Raw genomic sequence first — 18241 nt, forward strand, 5'->3', positions numbered from 1 at the left:
TCATCCTCTATGGAATTAATTTCCATCTTCTGCAGCCCCGTGTTGCCCCAACTACTCACCTCCCACCCCTGTCACTTTTTCCACCTTCCCACCTCACCCTCACCTGGATCCCCAGCTTTTGCCCCATCCCCACCCCTCACCTCTTTTCTCTGACTATTTCCCGTCCACTCTCAGTCCAGAGGGAGGGTCTCAGCCCGAAATGTTGACGGTCCATTTCCCTCCACAGATGCTGTCCGACCCACTGAGTTGCTCCGGCAGTTTGTTCTTTGGTCTGTATAACCCGTATTAATATGGGGAGCGGGATTTTACACCATATTCCAGGTACAATCTCAACAAAGCACAAATAATTGTCACTTTGCCCGGACCATTGGCCCCGCTTGCAGGGCAACAGTCTGCCGGTGTTTGCCCCCTAATGTGGAGAATCCCTCTGCTCGACGCCACAGTGGGCTCAGACATTTCCACAGATGAGCCCCTCCTGTCCCCACCGGGACAAACATCCTGTCCGCCCCCTCTCTCACCATCTTCATCCTTTCAATAAAATCCCCCCTCTCCCTCCCTCCCCGGGGAACCGGCATCAAACCGACGGGCCGAGCGGTCTCCTCCTACCTCTCAGCGATACATCAGACTCCGGCCACAGGAGACGCTTCACAAAAGCCCCCAACTTCACTCGGACGGAAATGGAAATAAATCAGAAAGCGAAAATTTACTTTGAGGTTTTCTCCGCTCTGAGGAGGCGGTCGACGCTTGAGCGGGAGACGAACTCAGCGGAGTAACGTCCACTCGGCCTGTCCGCCTCCGCGACTGGTTGTAACCAGTGATTGACATCGCTTCGCACCAATGAGAATAGCGCAGCTTCTGAATCCTCTGTTGACAGCGGTGGGGAAGGGGCTGGTCACGTGATTAGTAGCCCAGCCGTTCAACCGATAAAGCTCGAGCACAGCAGCGCGTGGGTGACGAAACCCACGCGCACGTGAGGGCAGATCCCGGTGGGGGAGCCCATGTGTGACGTCACCTGTGGGAGAGCGCTGGCATTTAAAAGCACCTTAATGGACTTTTCAGTGGGACAACAACATTAATCACGGGTTTCATCACTGAATCCAGTGTTGTGGGATGTAAAGTCCCCTGTTATGTGTCCGGCTGTGCCGTGTTGTTGGTGGAGTGGGCAGCGTGGTGTTTGTCTCTATTCGGGTCACAACACCAGAATTGCCAGTGGGGTCCACACACAGTGTATTAGTCAACAGAAAGATAGATAGATAGATAGATAGATAGATAGATAGATAGATAGATAGATAGATAGATAGATAGATAGATACATACTTTATTCATCCCCATGGGGAAATTCAACATTTTTTCCAATGTCCCATACACTTGTAGTAGCAAAAACTAATTACATACAATACTTAACTCAGTAATAATATGTTATGCATCTAAATCACTAACTCAAAAAAAGCATTAATAATAGCTTTAAAAAAAAAGTTCTTAAGTCCTGGCAGTTGAATTGTAAAGTCTAATGGCATTGGGGAGTATTGACCTCTTCATCCTGTCTGAGGAGCATTGCATCGATAGTAACCTGTCGCTGAAGCTGCTTCTCTGTCTCTGGATGGTGCTATGTAGAGGATGTTCAGGGTTTTCCATAATTGACCGTAGCCTACTCAGCGCCCTTCGCTCAGCTACCGATGTTAAACTCTCCAGTACTTTGCCCACGACAGAGCCCGCCTTCCTTATCAGCTTATTAAGACGTGAGGCGTCCTTCTTCTTAATGCTTCCTCCCCAACACGCCACCACAAAGAAGAGGGCGCTCTCAACAACTGACCTATAGAACATCTTCAGCATCTCACTGCAGACATTGAATGACGCCAACCTTCTAAGGAAGTACAGTCGACTCTGTGCCTTCCTGCACAAGGCATCTGTGTTGGCAGTCCAGTCTAGCTTCTCGTCTAACTGTACTCCCAGATACATGTAGGTCTTAACCTGCTCCACACATTCTCCATTAATGATCACTGGCTCCATATGAGGCCTAGATCTCCTAAAGTCCACCACCATCTCCTTGGTCTTGGTGATATTGAGACGCAGGTAGTTTGAGTTACACCATATCACAAAGTCCTGTATCAGTTTCCTATACTCCTCCTCCTGTCCCTGCAGTCTTTGTCTCCTGGTAAACTCAACACCCTGACAGTGTGGACCATAGATACCCCTTCCTCTCAGAGTCAGGGAATCATTCAGACAGCTGATCGCTGAGAGGAATTATATTTATTGGTCATTAAAGTTCACCCAGATTCGTTTGGACGGATTTGATGTGGAGTTCGGGGTGTCACAGTGAAAGGGCCAGACGGTCGAACCCTCTCCGTTGTCCAAACATCCTTTCAGGTGAGGCGACACTTCACCTGTGAATCTTCCGGTGTCGCCCGTTGTGTCCGCTGCTCCCGATGCGTCCGCCTCTACACTGGTGACACCGGCTCCTCCGCAGTTGTGCGGGGTAGGAGTGTTTTTTTTTATCGGGGGTCGATATTATTGTTCCCTTTTGTGCGGAGGGATGGGTTTTGGGGTTTGATGATTGGGATCCCGTTCTTCTTGATCCGGGGGGTGGGGTAGAAGTTTGATTTTTCTCTGTGAACGACTTTCATGCTCTTTCTTTGTTTCGTGGTTCTCTGGAGAGAAAAAAAAACATCGTTATTTATGGATACCTGCTTTAATAATAAACTAACCTTTGAACTACCCGTTCCGAGCGGGACTTCCCGGTGTCCAAACATTTTCATTCCTATTTCCATTCCCGTTGCTACCCGGCCTGCTGTGTTCGGCCAGCATTTTGTTTGTGTTGCTTTGGATTTCCAGGATCTGCAGACTTTGTCGTGTTTGTGATTTACCTCTCCGTTGTCCCTCCCGCCTCCGGCCACTTGTGGCGCTGTATGGATCTCCAGCCATCGGCAACGATGTGCAGACCTCCGGCCACCGGTGGCGCTGTAGAGAAACGCTGCTGAACGCATGCGTGGTGCCGACTGCCGCTGTTGGCGATTCTCCGATTCGAGCAGGGGTGAGTAGGGAATGATCCCGGTGTTGTGTAACTTGGGGGCCGGTTGCATTGGGAAAGGGCCGGGCCCGAGCTCTGCCGGACAGCTGGAGCAGGGGTGCAGTGGCAATTTTTTTTTGCCTGAGCTGTATGGGGGGGGGGGGGGGGTTGTGGCGGCGGGCGGGTGGCGATGATTGATAAGGTCGTGGCCTAAGTTAGAAGGCTTGAAGTTATACAGCTCTCGGTACCTGCACGTGCAGTTCAACTCTTTGAGTGATTATGCAGAAAGTTTGAAGTTAATAACTTTTGTGGTATTTCTGTTTCAGATAATTGAAAATTGCTAGGTTTTGTAAAATTCAATCCTTCCACCTTAGGCCACGAACTTATTAATCACCCCAAGTTTGTGAGACCCAAATTGTGTACATGCTCATTTCATGTACTGGGCAACTTTCTTGCCCCATTCATTTAATGAGCAGGTACACAAATTGTGTGTGACATATATAGGGCTTCTTATAATGTCAAGCAGTAAACCAAGATGAAAGAAATATATGAATTCCAGAGCTCCACAGAAATATAGTGATAGCTAAGACATTAACAAGGTTATAGCCTCTCACTACATTTCAGTGTATAACTGGTACAATTAAACATAGAATACTTAATTTAATAATATGACAAAGTATTACACAGTTGCACTTAACTGATTATCATAGAATATAATTATCAAGCAAGTAAAATAACTTTGTTTGCTTAGAAGTCAAAGGGTTGTTAGTGAGAAAAATGTACTTTAGGCTTAGCGAGTAATCCACGGACCACCACAGATGTAGCCTTACTAATACGACTGAGTCGGAGCAGACGGCAGGGCCCGCAGCGCTTAGCAGTGTTACTCAGAGGTATAAAAATAACAGAAATAAAACAATTCATTTTTTTACACTTTTAGCCCCTAAATTGGAACCAAGTAATTAAGTATGAAAAAAGAACGTCTGATGAACTATTGCTAAAGCCATGAATATTGGTGAATATTAGTCTCAAAAGCTGTAGGTTGGCAACTCTGCCTTGTACCGTTTCTCTCGGAGAAATGGTTGGACAGGAAGTGTACCTGTGAGTGTCGATACTCACAATATCCTCACACGTCGGGTGTTACATGGTTAGACCTTTACAGATCCTGTTTAGTCTTTAAATATATAAAAATTTAAAGAAGCTTGAATCTTTACATAAATTATTATCACATCTATACGAATAGAAAATATTGTATTTTGGAAGTGATAAATGTTAACGGGAGGAAAGCAACCATTTGGGAGGTTTGGAAATGTGTTTTGTCTCGGCTGTGAGTAACTGGGCTGTTCCATGTTTAAACAGTAGAAATAGACCCTGAGTTTGGTGTTCAAACTGTGTTTGGAAATCCACCCCCCCCCTCACTGTCACACAGTGGAAATCAGGTAGCTGTGCTGGAGATCTACACTAAAAACTAAAAATGTTTGAAGTCATTCTGATGAAATGTTATTAATTGAGTTGTATTGTAAGCTGTCCCTTACCTGCTGAGTGTTTCTGGTAATTCCAGTTTCTTTTTATTTCTTGGTTTACATTTCATGAACTGGACCTGTTTTAACCTGGAAATGAAAATGGCTGTGATAGTTTGTAGGCCTCCGTTGGAGTCTCTGCAAGTCTCTGATGGTTCTGGACCTGTGCTCAATGGAGTTCAGAGGGACGGTGGGGGTGGTGGGAGATGTATGGTTAAGTAAACCTACTGAATGCTGAAAAGCCTAGATACAGTGGACATGGTGAGGATGTTTCCAATAGACGCAGAGTCTGTGATCTTACAGCACAGTTTCAGAATAAAGATGCTTCCCTTTAAAACTGAGATGAGAAGAATTTTTTGGCTAAAAGATGTCTGATCTGTGGAATTTGTTGCCGCAGAAGTTGATTGAGGCTGCCATTTGGGTATATTTATGACAGAGATTAATATATTCATGATTGCTGAGTAGCTTCAGGGTTACAGGAGGAAGACAGGAATATGGTGTTGGTATGAAAATCAGCCCTGGTTGAATGGTGGGCAGACCAGATGGATTGAATCACCGAATTCTGTTCCTGTGTATTATGTCTTACCATGACTGAATGATGGCTCCTTCTTACCCCATATCGTCTGTGACATGTGAGGGACAATAAAAGATTGTTCACTGAGATCATTAAATCTGCCTTCAGTGTTTAAATTTCAGTGAGTTTTGTTCTTAGTAACATTACGCAGAAATGTTTGGTTCTCCTTTTCATTATTAATGTGCTTCATTGTCTCTCTGGTTAAAGTTAGACCTGTGGTGAGAGATTTATTTGAAGAAAAACCCCAACTGGAGGCAAACCACGACTGAAGACGAGGGAACAGCAACAAGTGAACCAGCCCGAGGATTGAGTGCATCAACTGGAGAGAACCCATCTGACTCGGAGATTCCATTCATTCAGTCAGGAGAACGTTTGGTGAGTCTCATTTACTCAAACACTGGTCCTTTAGACATTACATACATGTACAAAGGAAGGTAGGAAATAGTTGGAGTGAGACTGAATGTGTCCAGAAGAACCAGTTATGCCTCCGTCAGACCCCGTTGCAATCACTCCAGGTCTGGTAATGTGCTTCCAGCAGCCCAGCCCTTTGAAACCACTCCCAATTCCTCACAGTGGTTACTCAGTTCAAGATCTTGCATCCTCTGTTGTAGCTTTTGGTCAGTTCTGAGTGGGGAGAGGGAAAGAGAGGGGAGTGTTTATGCTGACTGTCTTTCAAAACGATTAATTGTTTGAACTTGCTGCAAACTCTCTCCCCATACCCTGTACTTTCTCAACTAAATTATTGACATAGATGACAAGTAGCAATGGGCGTAACCCCTGGGAAAGTCACTAAGCACGGGACTCGAGTCCAAGAAACAGGCAGTCACCATAACACTCTGCCTCTTACCAATCATCTGTTTGCAGACCCTGGGGCTCTGTAACAAACTCAATGTTAACAGGAAGATTAGTCAGTGATTAAGATGATGAGAGAATTGTGGCCTCCTGAAAGGACACGCGAGCTGAGCTGTCTGATTCAATGGACCAGATCCACCCTCGTTGACAACGTAATTTACCCCTTGCACATCCACCCAGGTCATGTTACGTCCGATCACCCACAGTACCCAAACCAACCTCCGTCCCACCAGTGGCCCCACACCCTTCTGACCATTCACCCCACACCCACTCATCGACAGGCCCCCTTCACCTACATCCACCCTCCCAAGCTGGAGGAGAAACACAACAAACTGATCCCGCAATCCCGACTCAGGCGCAAATCTAAAAGACTGGAGAACCCGGTGCCTCCAGCTGTCTGGATCGATCCCAGCCCATTCCCACTGCAACCGGCCCTCGATTTACACAAACCCAAGATTAACTCTTTCCTCACCACTACCTGAACAGGAGAAACACCAGCATCAGCTGGGGTTGGCATTACACTGCGATTTGCAGTAGGTCTCCGTATGCTGTGAAACTCCCCACTGTTGGACATGTAGACCAGAACCGTACGCGTTAAGACTCCCCACTGTCAGATATGTTGACCAGAACCGTACGTGTTAGAGCTCCCCAGTGTCGGATATGTTGACCAGAATCATACACAGTAAATCTCAAGGCATGGAACCGTAATCGCATGGTGGATTTGTTCGGTGATTGTGAACATATGTGATTAACGACCCTGCAACTGGGGACTGAATAAATAGTTAGTCTAACAATTCTAATCAGACACACCATCTTCTCACATTTCTCCTCATCCCTGTCTACGCACCCCGTTTCCCTCACCACTCCCTCCTCACAGTCCCTCTTCATCCTCCTGCCCTCTACTCCAGACCTCCCTTTTTATTCAGTCTCTCCCTCGCCATCTCACCTCTCCCTCACCCCTTCCATATCATCACCCCTCTCAATCATTCTTGCTTCCTCCCCACCTCTACCCTCCCCTTCCCTCTTCTGTATCCGCCTCAGTGACACTGCTACTTGACCATTCTCCCACTCTCTTTCACCTTCTGCCTTCCCCTCTCCATCTCCCCCTCTCTCATGCACCCTCTCACTTCAATCAAAATTGTCTCTCTCACTCAGTCACCTCCACCACTCTGTAACCTCCATTTCCAGCTCTCACCCTCTCTATCTCTCTCCCTACATCCCACCCTCCGCCCTCTCTCAAACAGTCTCCCTGCTGGCTCCTGTATCCCACATTGTCTTCCCCTCTTTATCACCCTCTTCGCTCCCTGTCAGTCCTCCTCCTCACCACCGCCCCCCCATCACACTCCGTGCTCACCACCTCATCCGATACAGTGGTACGCAAATGGCTGGGCACCACTGGTCAGACATTTCGTTACTGTGAATAATTTAGTGAGTAGAAGGTGAACTGATCTCCAAAAGTCATAAACACGAAACATTCTTTTCAACATTTTAAGCAAGATTAGTGTATTATTTTGGTTTTGTACAATTTTAGAGTGAAAAAAAGGAAAGGAACACCATGGATAAGTTTGGGCACCCCAAGAGATTTGAGCTCTCAGATAACTTTTACCGAGGTCTCTGACCTGAATTAGCATGTTAGGGCTATGGCTTGTTCACAGTCATCATTAGGACAGGCCAGGTTATGCAAATCGCAAAGCTTTATTTAAATACCCTGTCTCTTCAAACCTTGTCCCAACAATCAGCGGCCATTGGCTCCTCTGAGAAGCTGCCTAGCACTCTAAAAGTTAAAATAAATGATGCTCACATAGCAGGAGAAGGCTATAAGAAGATAGCAAAGCGTTTTCAGGTAGCCGTATCCTCAGTTCACAATGTAATTAAGAAATAGCAGTTAACAGGAACAGTGGCGGTCAAGTTGATGTCTAGAAGACCAAGAAAACTTTCTGAGAGAACTACTCATAGGATTGTTAGAAAGGCAAATCGAAACCCCCATTTGACTGTAAAAAAACATTCAGGAAGATTTCGCAGACTCTGGAGTGGTGGTGCACTGTTCTACTGTGCAGCGACACCTGCACAAATATGACCTTCGTGGAAGTGTCATCAGAAGAAAACCTTTCCTGAGTCATCACTACAAAATTCAGCATCAGAGGTTTTTCTGACATTGAGGGAGAGGTTGTTTTCTTCACACCAGACAGATGTTGTTCAGACCTCAGATAGAGTCAGCAATCAAATGCTTGAGCATGGTGCGATGAATGTGTTGAGCTGTGGAAGTCATGATGCAAGAAGCATCGTAGGAAAGCCAGATGAGCCCAGGGCATGGAATTGTGATATCGTAGGCATTACTGGGAATTGGTTGCACCCAACAGTCTGAGGGATGTAGAGGAACAAATTTGTAGAGAGTTCACAGACTACACCAAGAAGCAATAGTTGATATAGTAAGTGATTTTAACTTTCCATATATTGACTGGGACTCCCATACTGTAAAAGGACTAGATGGTGTAGAGTTTGTCAAATGCTCCTTAATCAGTACGTAAAACATCCGGCGTAGAAGTGTGCAATAAGCTGTTGGGAAACGATCCAGGGCTGGTGACAGAAATTAGTGTATGGGAACACTTTGTGTATAGTGATCATAATGCCATGAGATTCCAAGAAAATATGGAAAAACAGAGATCTGGACCTCTCTTGAGATTCTAAATTGGAGAAAGATCAACTTTATGGTATTTGCAAGGATTTGACAAGTGTGGATTGGAACAGGCTGTTTTCTGGCAAAGGAGTACTTGGTAAGTGGGGATTCTTCAGAAGTGAATTTTTGAGGGTGTAGAGTTTGTATGTGCCTGCCAAAATAAAAGTTGAAAGTTAACTGGTGCAGGGAACCTTTGTTTTCAACTGATATCGAGGCCCCGGATATTTTGTTCCTCTAAATTCCTCAGGCTGTTGGGTGCTACCAAGACACATTAATGACTACAATATAATACTCCCACACCCTGAGCTCATCTGACTTTCTTTAGTTGTCTTCTCTTGGTTTCTAAAAGCTTATTTGCCCTCGCTTTGGCTTTTATGTTGGTTTTGGGTTCTCATTTCAGCCACGGTTGAGTCCTCCTGCCTTTCCAATGTTTCCATGTCTTTGGGATGTATTGATTACTCAGCTCCTGAGTTGCTCCCAGAAACTCCAGCCATTGCTGCTCTGTTGTCACTCCTACCTTTTCCCTTCCAAATAAGTTTGGCCAGCTTCTCTGTCACAGAAACGTGGAGAAGGTCAGAACAGAAACATGCCCACTCTGGACGAATAGAATGGTGACCTATACAGGAGACAAAATAGATGGGGGAGGTTTTAAATAGTAGTTTTGCATCTGTATTTGCTCAGGAGATGGACACAGAGTCGATAGAAGTGAGCCAAAGCAGCATCAACTTCATGGACCTTGTGCAGATTACAGAGGTGGAGGTGTTTGCTGTCTTAAGGCAAATTAGCATGGATAAATCCCCAGGGCCTGACAAGTTGTTCCCCAGGACCCTGTGGAAGACAAGTGCAGAAATTGTGGGGGTCCAAGCAGAGATATTTAAATCATCCTTAGTGACAGGTGAGGTACTGGAGGATTGGAGGACAGCCAAGGTTGATCCGCTGTTTAAGAAAGGCTCTAAGGATAAATGAGAAAACTTTATGTTAGTGAGCTTGACATCAGTAGTGGGAAAGTTATTAGAACATATGAGCAGGAACCGGATATATACCGTAGATTTCGCACTACAGAGCGCACCTGATTAAAAGCCGCTGGCTCTAATTTTAGAAAGAAAATCAATTTTGTACTTGTACAAGCCGCACCGGATTTTAGGCCGCAGGTGTCCCACGTTGTAATATGAGATATTTACACAGAAAGATATTACACGTGAGGATTTTTTAACTTTTAATTAAATCCGTATGGTAACATAAACAAATACATATTGCAAATGCTTTTTTTCGAACCGTGCCTCTAACACGGCTACTTTTAAATATACATACGTATCGGTAACACACAAATTACGTTGCGTATACTTTTTTACTGAACAGTGCACGAACAACATTCCAATATCTCCTAACGACTGGTAAAAAAATATATACTGCAGCCTACCAGGAAAAGTTATTGATCGCCTTTAACTTAAAAGCAGCGTTTTCGTTCGGGTCTAATGCGCTCGGGTCTAATGCGCTAGGCTAATGTGCTCGCACCCACCTTCCCATTTATCGCAAACCGGTATTTCCCACAAGACGCGGCGAAACCGGATGTGATGTCATAGTATCCCGGGATGTACAGAAAACAAATATACTTAACACTTTTAACTTTAACTAGAAAATACTAACAAATGAATAACTAAGTGAAAATATTATAAACTAAATAACTGCCATAAAGGCAGCACAATGCTTTTCTTCGAGTGTTTTCCATGTTGATGAGGGTGAGTACAAATGACTGATTTACAATAATTTAATTGTGAAAGTGCGCTTGATTTATCGTACAATTTCATTGGACCTCTGTGAACTACTCATCAATTTTATTGGTCTACTGTTACGAGGCAAAATGTTTTTGGCGGCATGAAATAAAACCATGCATTAGCCGCACTGTAGTAAAGGCCGCAGTGTCAAAGCTGTTCAAAGCATGGGAAAAAAGTAGTGGCTTATAATCCGACATCTACGGTAAGTATTTGGAACGATGTGGACTGATTAAGGATAGACAGCATGGTTTTGTGCATGGTAGGTCATGTCTAACCAATCTTATAGAGTCTCTGGAGAAAGCTATCAGGAAAGTGGATGAAGGCAAGGCAGCTGATGTTTTCTACATGGGCACTTGACAAAGTCACAAATGGGAGGTTGGTCAAGAAGGTTCAGTCACTTAGCATTCAAGATGAGATAGTAAATTGAATGAGGCAATGGTTTTGGGAGATATTTAAGGAAACGTACGCTGCAACCTGAGTTTCTTCGGTTAGCGGACGATTTCCCTCCATGCCTCTCTGGCGTCGTGGGCAACCGCGTACGAGGCAAGTTACAGCAGTGGTTCCAAAGAAATCAGCAGCCCGTAACCCGGCATGGATGGAAAGTGTGCAGGGGAGCCGGCTGGATTCAAATTCAGGTTCATTCTGAAGTCCGGCACTGTTGCCACTGTGCCACCAGCCAGATCCGGAGATTTTTTTCAATATTTTTATTGATTGTGTGTGTATATATATATATATATATATATATTTAATAAACTATAAAAAATGATAAAATGGTACCAAATACTGTATATTAGAAACACACTTATAATCATAGATAGATAGATAGATACTTTATTCATCCCCATGGGGAAATTCAACCTTTTTTCCAATGTCCCATACACTTGTTGTAGCAAAACTAATTACATACAATACTTAACTCAGTAAAAAAAATATGATATGCATCTAAATCACTTACTCAAAAAGCATTAATAATAGCTTTTAAAAAGTTCTTAAGTCCTGGCGGTTGAATTGTAAAGCCTAATGAATATATTCATGTAAATTGACTTAAATCATAATATTGAAATCTTCTAATTTTATCATTATACAAAAAAAATCTAATCCGCTACCAACAAAAAGCTGCTTGGTAAAAAAAAGAAAAAAAATGAAAAACGTCCTTATCATTATAAAGAACTAGATGATAATATGAGCCAACATCTGTACGTAACAACAAATCAAATGCTTTGAAAATAATTCAAAAATGGTCCCCATTATGTTTTAAAGTCTTTGATTCAGAAATTGAACACCGAATCTTTTCTAAATTTAAGCATGACGTAACATCACGTAGCCACTGATCAGGTATGTCCAAAATCATATCTTGCCCTCCAACAATACCAAATAAGGCAGTCAAAGGATTAGGCTTAAAATTAACTTTAAAAAGTGCAGAAAAGGTTTGAAATACTTCCTTTCAGTATTTTTCAAGCCTCGGCCATATCCGAAACATAAGAATCAATGAAGCTACTCCATAGTTGCACCTGTCACAATAGGGAGACATATCCAAATAAAAATGAGAGAGCTTATCCTTAGTCATATGGGCCCTACGGACTACTTTAAATTGTAGGAAGGGATGGCAGGCATATAACGATGAAGTATTAACCAATTTATAAATTTCATTCCAGGTTCCTCAGAGATTGAAGTCTGCAAATCTTGTTCCCAGAGATTTTTAATTTTGTCTAAAGGAACATTTGTCATTCTCAACAGCATGCCATAAATATTGGATATTGAACCATTCTGAAAAGTTTTCAGATTAAAAATTACATCTAATAAATTCTTACCTGGACTTTTTGGAAATGTATGCAATTGAGACTGCAGAAATTCCCTAAATTGCAGATATAAAAAAAAGGTTTTTGGTAAGCTATATTTAGCTGACAATTGCTCAAGCGAAAAGACTTCCTCCAACTAACAAATCCTGGAAGCATTTAATACCCAGTCTATCCCATTCTTTAAAAACTACATCGATCAAAAAAGGTTTAAAAAATAGCTAGAACAAATAGGACTTGATAGAGAATGTCTCATTAAAACAAAATATTTTCTAAATTGTATCCAAATCCTCAAAGTATGTTTAACTACGAAACTGTCAGTTAGTTTACTTAAAAATAAAGGAAGTGAAGATCCAAGAAGAGAAATAATAGAGAATTTATGAACAGAATTAGCTTCCATAGAAACCCAAACAGGACAGTCCTCATGGTTAATATAGTATGACCAAAATGTGAGGTTCCATATATTGCCTGCCCAGTAATAAAACATAAAATTTGGTCATGCTAAACCTCCATTCTTTCTTGCTTTTTGAAAATGAAATTTATTTAGTCGAGAAAGTTTATGTTTCCATATATAGGAAGATAGGGTAGAGTCAAGAAAATCAAAAAAGGATTGCGGAATAAAGACGGGTAAGGCCTAAAAAAGGTATTTAAATTTAGGTAAGATTCATTTTAATAGAATTGATTCGGCCAATCAACGATAATGAAAGAGGCAACCATTTTGAAAGTGTCCTTTTAACGTAACCCAATAGAGTGAAAAAACTTCCTTTAAATAATAGCTTATAAATCTTAGTAATTATTACACCAAAATAGGTTAATTGATTTCTTACAGTTTTAAAAGGAAGGTTAGTATGAATGGGTACCAAATTATTCAAAGGAAGAAGTTCAGTCTTATGTAAATTTAGATTATATCCTGAAAATTGGCTGAAACAAGAAAGTAAAGAAAGCACAGAAGTTTCGACATTAGAAATATAAAGTAGTAGGTCATCGGCATAGAACAAAACTTTGTGAATAATACCTCTCCTTAATATCCCAGTGATACACTGAGATTCTCTAAAGGCAATAGCTAAGTGTTCTAAGGCCAGATCAAAGAGCAAAGGACTCAAAGGACAACCTCAAATGACCAGACTGGATTTATTAAAGATAAATATTCTCATTTCACTATTCGTCATTTATTAAATGTCATTTATTCTCCTTCCAAAGAGACATTGGAATGTGTGACATCCTTAGATGCTGAGAAGGCCTTTGATTGGGTTGAAAACATCAGAAAATTTAATTTTGGGCCTGATTTTATTCAATGGTTTAAATTACTTTATTTATATCCTTCTGCTCGGATTTTAACTAATTCTCAGAATTACAAACCATTTATCTCCAATGTGGAACTAGACTAGGTCAGGAGATATTTACATGGCATTAAGTCTATGGCACTTTAAATTAATAGTACATAAAAGAAAATCCCAGCTGTATGTCAACAAAAGCTACTTGCGTGAGAGTGTTTCAGTTACTGTGGGGCCAGGCACCCATGCAGCTCAGGGGGAACGGGGAATATTGCCAATGGAGAGAGTCAAACTGAGCCAAGTAACAGACTGGAGATGGCAGAAATGCCCCATACTTCTCGACCATCAGAGAGTTTGATGGTCATTCCAGATACTAACACTTTGCCCAGTTAGAAGGTGATTTCTCTCTCCAACTTGGGTTGAACTACACTGTAACAGTGTGATATCAGATCACACTTTGGCAACTCAAGTGAGCTCATCTGAAATGTTGTCCTTCTTTACAGGTTAAAAATGACAAGGAATTTGTCTATGGAAATTCAGACACAGCATACCAGTTTTGCTGTCTCGGTCTAGATATTTAAGAAGTGGAGCAAGGGATTCACTCGATCATCCTTCCTGCTCAGACTGTGGACAGGGATTCACTTGGTCATCTGACCAACTGGCACGCCGATCATTTCACCTGCTCAGACAGTGGGAGTGCATTCACTCGGTCATCTCATCTGAAGGTATATCAGCAAGTTCACACTGGGCAAGGCCACTCACCTGTTCTGTGTGTGAGAAGGGGTTCAGTCGGTCATCCCACCTGTGGACACAGCAGTCAGATCACACTGGGCAAAGGTTGCTCATCTGCTGAATTTGTGGGAAAGTATTCACTCAGTCATCTGATCTAATGGCTCACCAGCGAGTTCACACTGGGGAGCGGCCGTTCACCTGCTCAGACTGTGGGAAGGGATTCACTCAGTCATCCACCCTACTGGTACATCAGCGAGTTCACACTGGAGAGAGGCCATTCACCTGCTCAGAATGTGGGAAGGGATTCACTCGGTCATCCCATCTGAAGGTACATCAGTTAGTTCACACTGGGGAGAGGCCATTCACCTGCTCAAACTGTGGGAAGGGATACACTCGGTCATCCACTCTGAAGGAACATCAGTTAGTTCACACTGGGGAGAGGCCATTCACCTGCTCGGACTGTGGGAAGGGATTCACTTACTCATCTAATCTGAAAGTACATCAGCGAGTTCACACTGGGGAGAGGCCATTCACCTGCTCAGACTGTGGGAAGGGATTCACTCGGTCATCCCATCTGAAGGTACATCAGCGATTTCACACTGGGGAGAAGCAGTTCATCTGCTCAGACTGTGGGAAGGGATTCACTCGGTCATGTAAACTGAAGTTACATCAGCGAGTTAACACTGGGGAGAGGCCATTCACCTGCTCAGAATGTGGGAAGGGATTCACACAGTCGTTTAAATTGAAGGAACATCAGAGAGTTCACACTGGGGAGAGGCCATTTACCTGCTCAGACTGTGGGAAGGGATTCACTTGGTCATCTCAACTGAAGGTACATCAGCGAGTTCATACTGGGGAGAGGCCGTTCACCTGCTCAGACTGTGGGAAGGGATTCACTCAGTCATCTAAACTGAAGGTACATCAGTTAGTTCACACTGGGGAGAGGCCATTCACCTGCTCAGAATGTGGGAAGGGATTCACTCGGTCATCTGACCTACTGGTACATCAGCGAGTTCACACTGGGGAGAGGCCATTCACCTGCTCAGAATGTGGGAAGGGATTTACTCGGTCATCTGACCTACTGGTACATCAGCGAGTTCACACTGGGGAGAAGCCGTTCACCTGTTCAGAATGTGGGAATGGATTCACTCGGTCATCTGCCCTACTGGTGCATCAGCGAGTTCACACTGGGGAGAGGCCATTCACCTGCTCAGAATGTGGGCAGGGATTCACTCGGTTATCCCATCTGAAGGTACATCAGCGAGTTCACACTGGGGAGAGGCCATTCACCTGCTCAGAATGTGGGCAGGGATTCACTCAGTCATCCCATCTGAAGGTACATCAGCGAGTTCACACTGGGGAGAGGCTGATCACCTACTTAGACACTGGGAGGAGATTCTCTCAGTCATCTCAACTTTATGTGCATCATTGAGTTCACACTGGGGAGAGGCCGTTCACCTGCTGTGAATGTGGGGAAGGATTCACTCAGTCATCTAACCTTGTGACACACTACTGGATTCACACTGGGGAGAACCTTTAAATAAGCTGCATGCTGGATATTTGTTCATCACCATTGCTGAATGCAATTTGAAGAGTGACTTGTAAATTATTGCTGCTGATCACCACACCCAGTTCTGCACCCTGGTCACTGGGCATGGGAGGAGTTTCTTCTGCTGCACATTCATCTTTAATGGGACTGGAGTTTAATATTCTGGATCAGAGAAATAAGTCAGTTCTATTTTAAACTCTGTCTCCAGTACTTGGTGAATTTATAACACACCTAGCGTACAGTAGAGAGTCAACTCAGGCCGGCTGGACCCTGCCAGTGATTCTGTTCCAGGACAGTCATTTTCATTTTTTCAATGTTTTTATTGATTTCCAGTAATGAAAAATATACATATCAGTGGAGAGGTTTAGCAAACAGATAATACAAAAGACATAAACAGCAATAAAGAAAAGTATATATTGTCAAAATCAGATAGGTTTAATGTTATGCTGTTATATATACAGTGTAATCAAAAAAACACAACTCTTAATAAATCGTTAAAAAAAGATTGGAAAATTTTATTTATATGCAGGAAAAAAACACTAAACTGAATAAGAAAAGAGATTGGGCAGTCCAATTGAGGATAAAATTAGAAGAAAAACAAAGAGAAAAGGCACCCTTCCAGTCACCTCCAAACCTTCACAGATAAGGATTTTTCCTAAAGAGAATAAAGAACAAATAAATTAAATCATATGAAAATATTGAATAAAGGGTCACCAGACTTGCTCAAAATTAAACGATGTATCAAACGTCCAGCTTCTAATTTTCTCCAAGCTTAGATATGACATAATGGAGGTGAGCCAATAGAAAACAGTAGAGGATTAGATTCTTTCCAATATAACAAGATAGTACTCCTCGTCAGTAAAGTTGAAAAGGCGATTGCATGTTGAGTGGAAGCAGATACTCTCCCTATTTCCTCTAGAATAATCCCAAAAATTGCCGTAAGAGAAATTGAGTTGAACATCCACATCTATAACTTTAGACAATATTCTAAACACATCTCTTAGAGCAGCTACCTCTACGTTATATCTGTCACAAATAGGGCTTATATTAGGAAATATATGCACCAATTTATCTTTAGACATATTGGCCCTATGTACTATCTTAAACTGAGCAGAGAGTCAACTCAGGCCTGCTGGACCCTGCCAGTGATTCTGTCCCACGACAGTCCTTTTAAATCCTCCCCTGTCGTTCACCTCTTGTTCCCCCGTGGGACGGGTTCCAAACAGTCACCACTCTGTGGGTGAAAAGGTTCCCCTTGAATTTTCTCCAGACTGAAGAAGTTGAGCTGACTGCAGTTCTGTCTGAGATGTTCTTTGCCCCTGAAATCTCTGAGCTGAGGAAGAATGAATTTGGGAGATACCCTCCTTATTCATGGCTCATTTCCACATTATGGGTCATTTTCCCTGCTTCTAAAGAGTTGTTAGAAAACACGCTGTCCTCTAAAGACTGAAAGCAGAATGCGAAAACATTGGTTGGATGTTCAAAGGAGCAGGAGCAGAAACCAGAGGAGAGTCTGCACAGGGCAGAGTTTGGGGCTCTGGACGATGGTCGAGGTAAGAACGTATGATGAGGAGAAGGAAATCAGCAGCGGGGTGTGGCAATGAATGACAGAGTAGCAACATTTGGAAGCTGATAGAGAAAATAATTTGTTTGTCTGACTAATGACACAAACAATACCTGGTGAGGTGCTCCACTGGTCAGGGAACGTGTGTGTTCAGAATTGTTATATCTATTGAGGGATTTGCTTGTTTATCCTGTAATATTATATCAGGATGGTTATTATGGATTGTCCTATCTGTAATAATGTATCAATTATCATATAAATTGTGAGATTTTGACTAAGTGGATCAGGCTGGAATTTATTGTACCTTAATTAGGTTAACATGGTCATTCATCCGTTTGTATTTTAAAGCAAGATTTTGGTGAATGATATTTGCCACTTGATTGCAGCTGCATAATTAATCAGATTGAGTTCAACTGTCGCAGGATCCTGGAATGTGTTGGATTGTGTCTGGTTTCTCTTAGCATTTTCTGCATTGATTGCCTTGTTTGTATTGTATGTATTTGTGATTTTCTTCCCCTTTTGTTAACCACCTTGTCCTGTATTTCCGCAAGGAACCCCTCTGTTTCTGGGACGAGGTCTCCAACTCTCAGTCGGGTGCTCGATGATTCCTTGTCAACATCTAGTCTGCTCAGATCGTTGGGATGTCTCCCATGGAAGGTCATACTCATTCCACTAGTTAAGGTTTTCTTCCACAGTGATGATTTGTTTTTCTGAGGTAGCTTCTCATTTAAGTTTTCTGGTCTGTATTTCTTATCACAATTGCATATACACATATGGAGTGCTGAATCACGTTCAAATTCAAGTGTAATCCAAGATGGCGGCGCGACGGAGCTTGCAGCGGCCATTCCGGAGCTGATTATCTGTTATTTGTGAAGCGGGGTGCCGTGCGCAATCATAATCGGATGAAAAACGGACGTGGGAGCA

The 18241-nt window shown here is 42.9% G+C and overlaps 1 protein-coding gene across 2 annotated transcripts; it reads left to right on the forward strand.

Annotated features, from left to right (window-relative positions):
• The first annotated feature begins 2758 nt into the window (after nucleotides 1-2758).
• LOC140723708 (uncharacterized) lies at nucleotides 2759-17672 on the forward strand. Of its 2 annotated transcripts, none has more exons than XM_073038263.1 (3): nucleotides 2759-3031; nucleotides 5306-5473; nucleotides 13976-17672. In XM_073038263.1, exon 3 carries the CDS (start codon nucleotides 14362-14364, stop codon nucleotides 15634-15636), a length of 1275 nt encoding a protein of 424 aa, XP_072894364.1. In that variant the 5' UTR covers nucleotides 2759-3031; nucleotides 5306-5473; nucleotides 13976-14361; the 3' UTR covers nucleotides 15637-17672. The 2 variants fall into 2 exon arrangements, with proteins under 2 accessions (XP_072894364.1, XP_072894365.1); XM_073038264.1 differs by having other exon boundaries at nucleotides 5310-5473.
• Nucleotides 17673-18241: the final 569 nt, after the last annotated feature.

Source organism: Hemitrygon akajei, unplaced genomic scaffold, assembly GCF_048418815.1.
Source record: "Hemitrygon akajei unplaced genomic scaffold, sHemAka1.3 Scf000129, whole genome shotgun sequence".
Lineage (NCBI taxonomy): Eukaryota > Metazoa > Chordata > Chondrichthyes > Myliobatiformes > Dasyatidae > Hemitrygon > Hemitrygon akajei.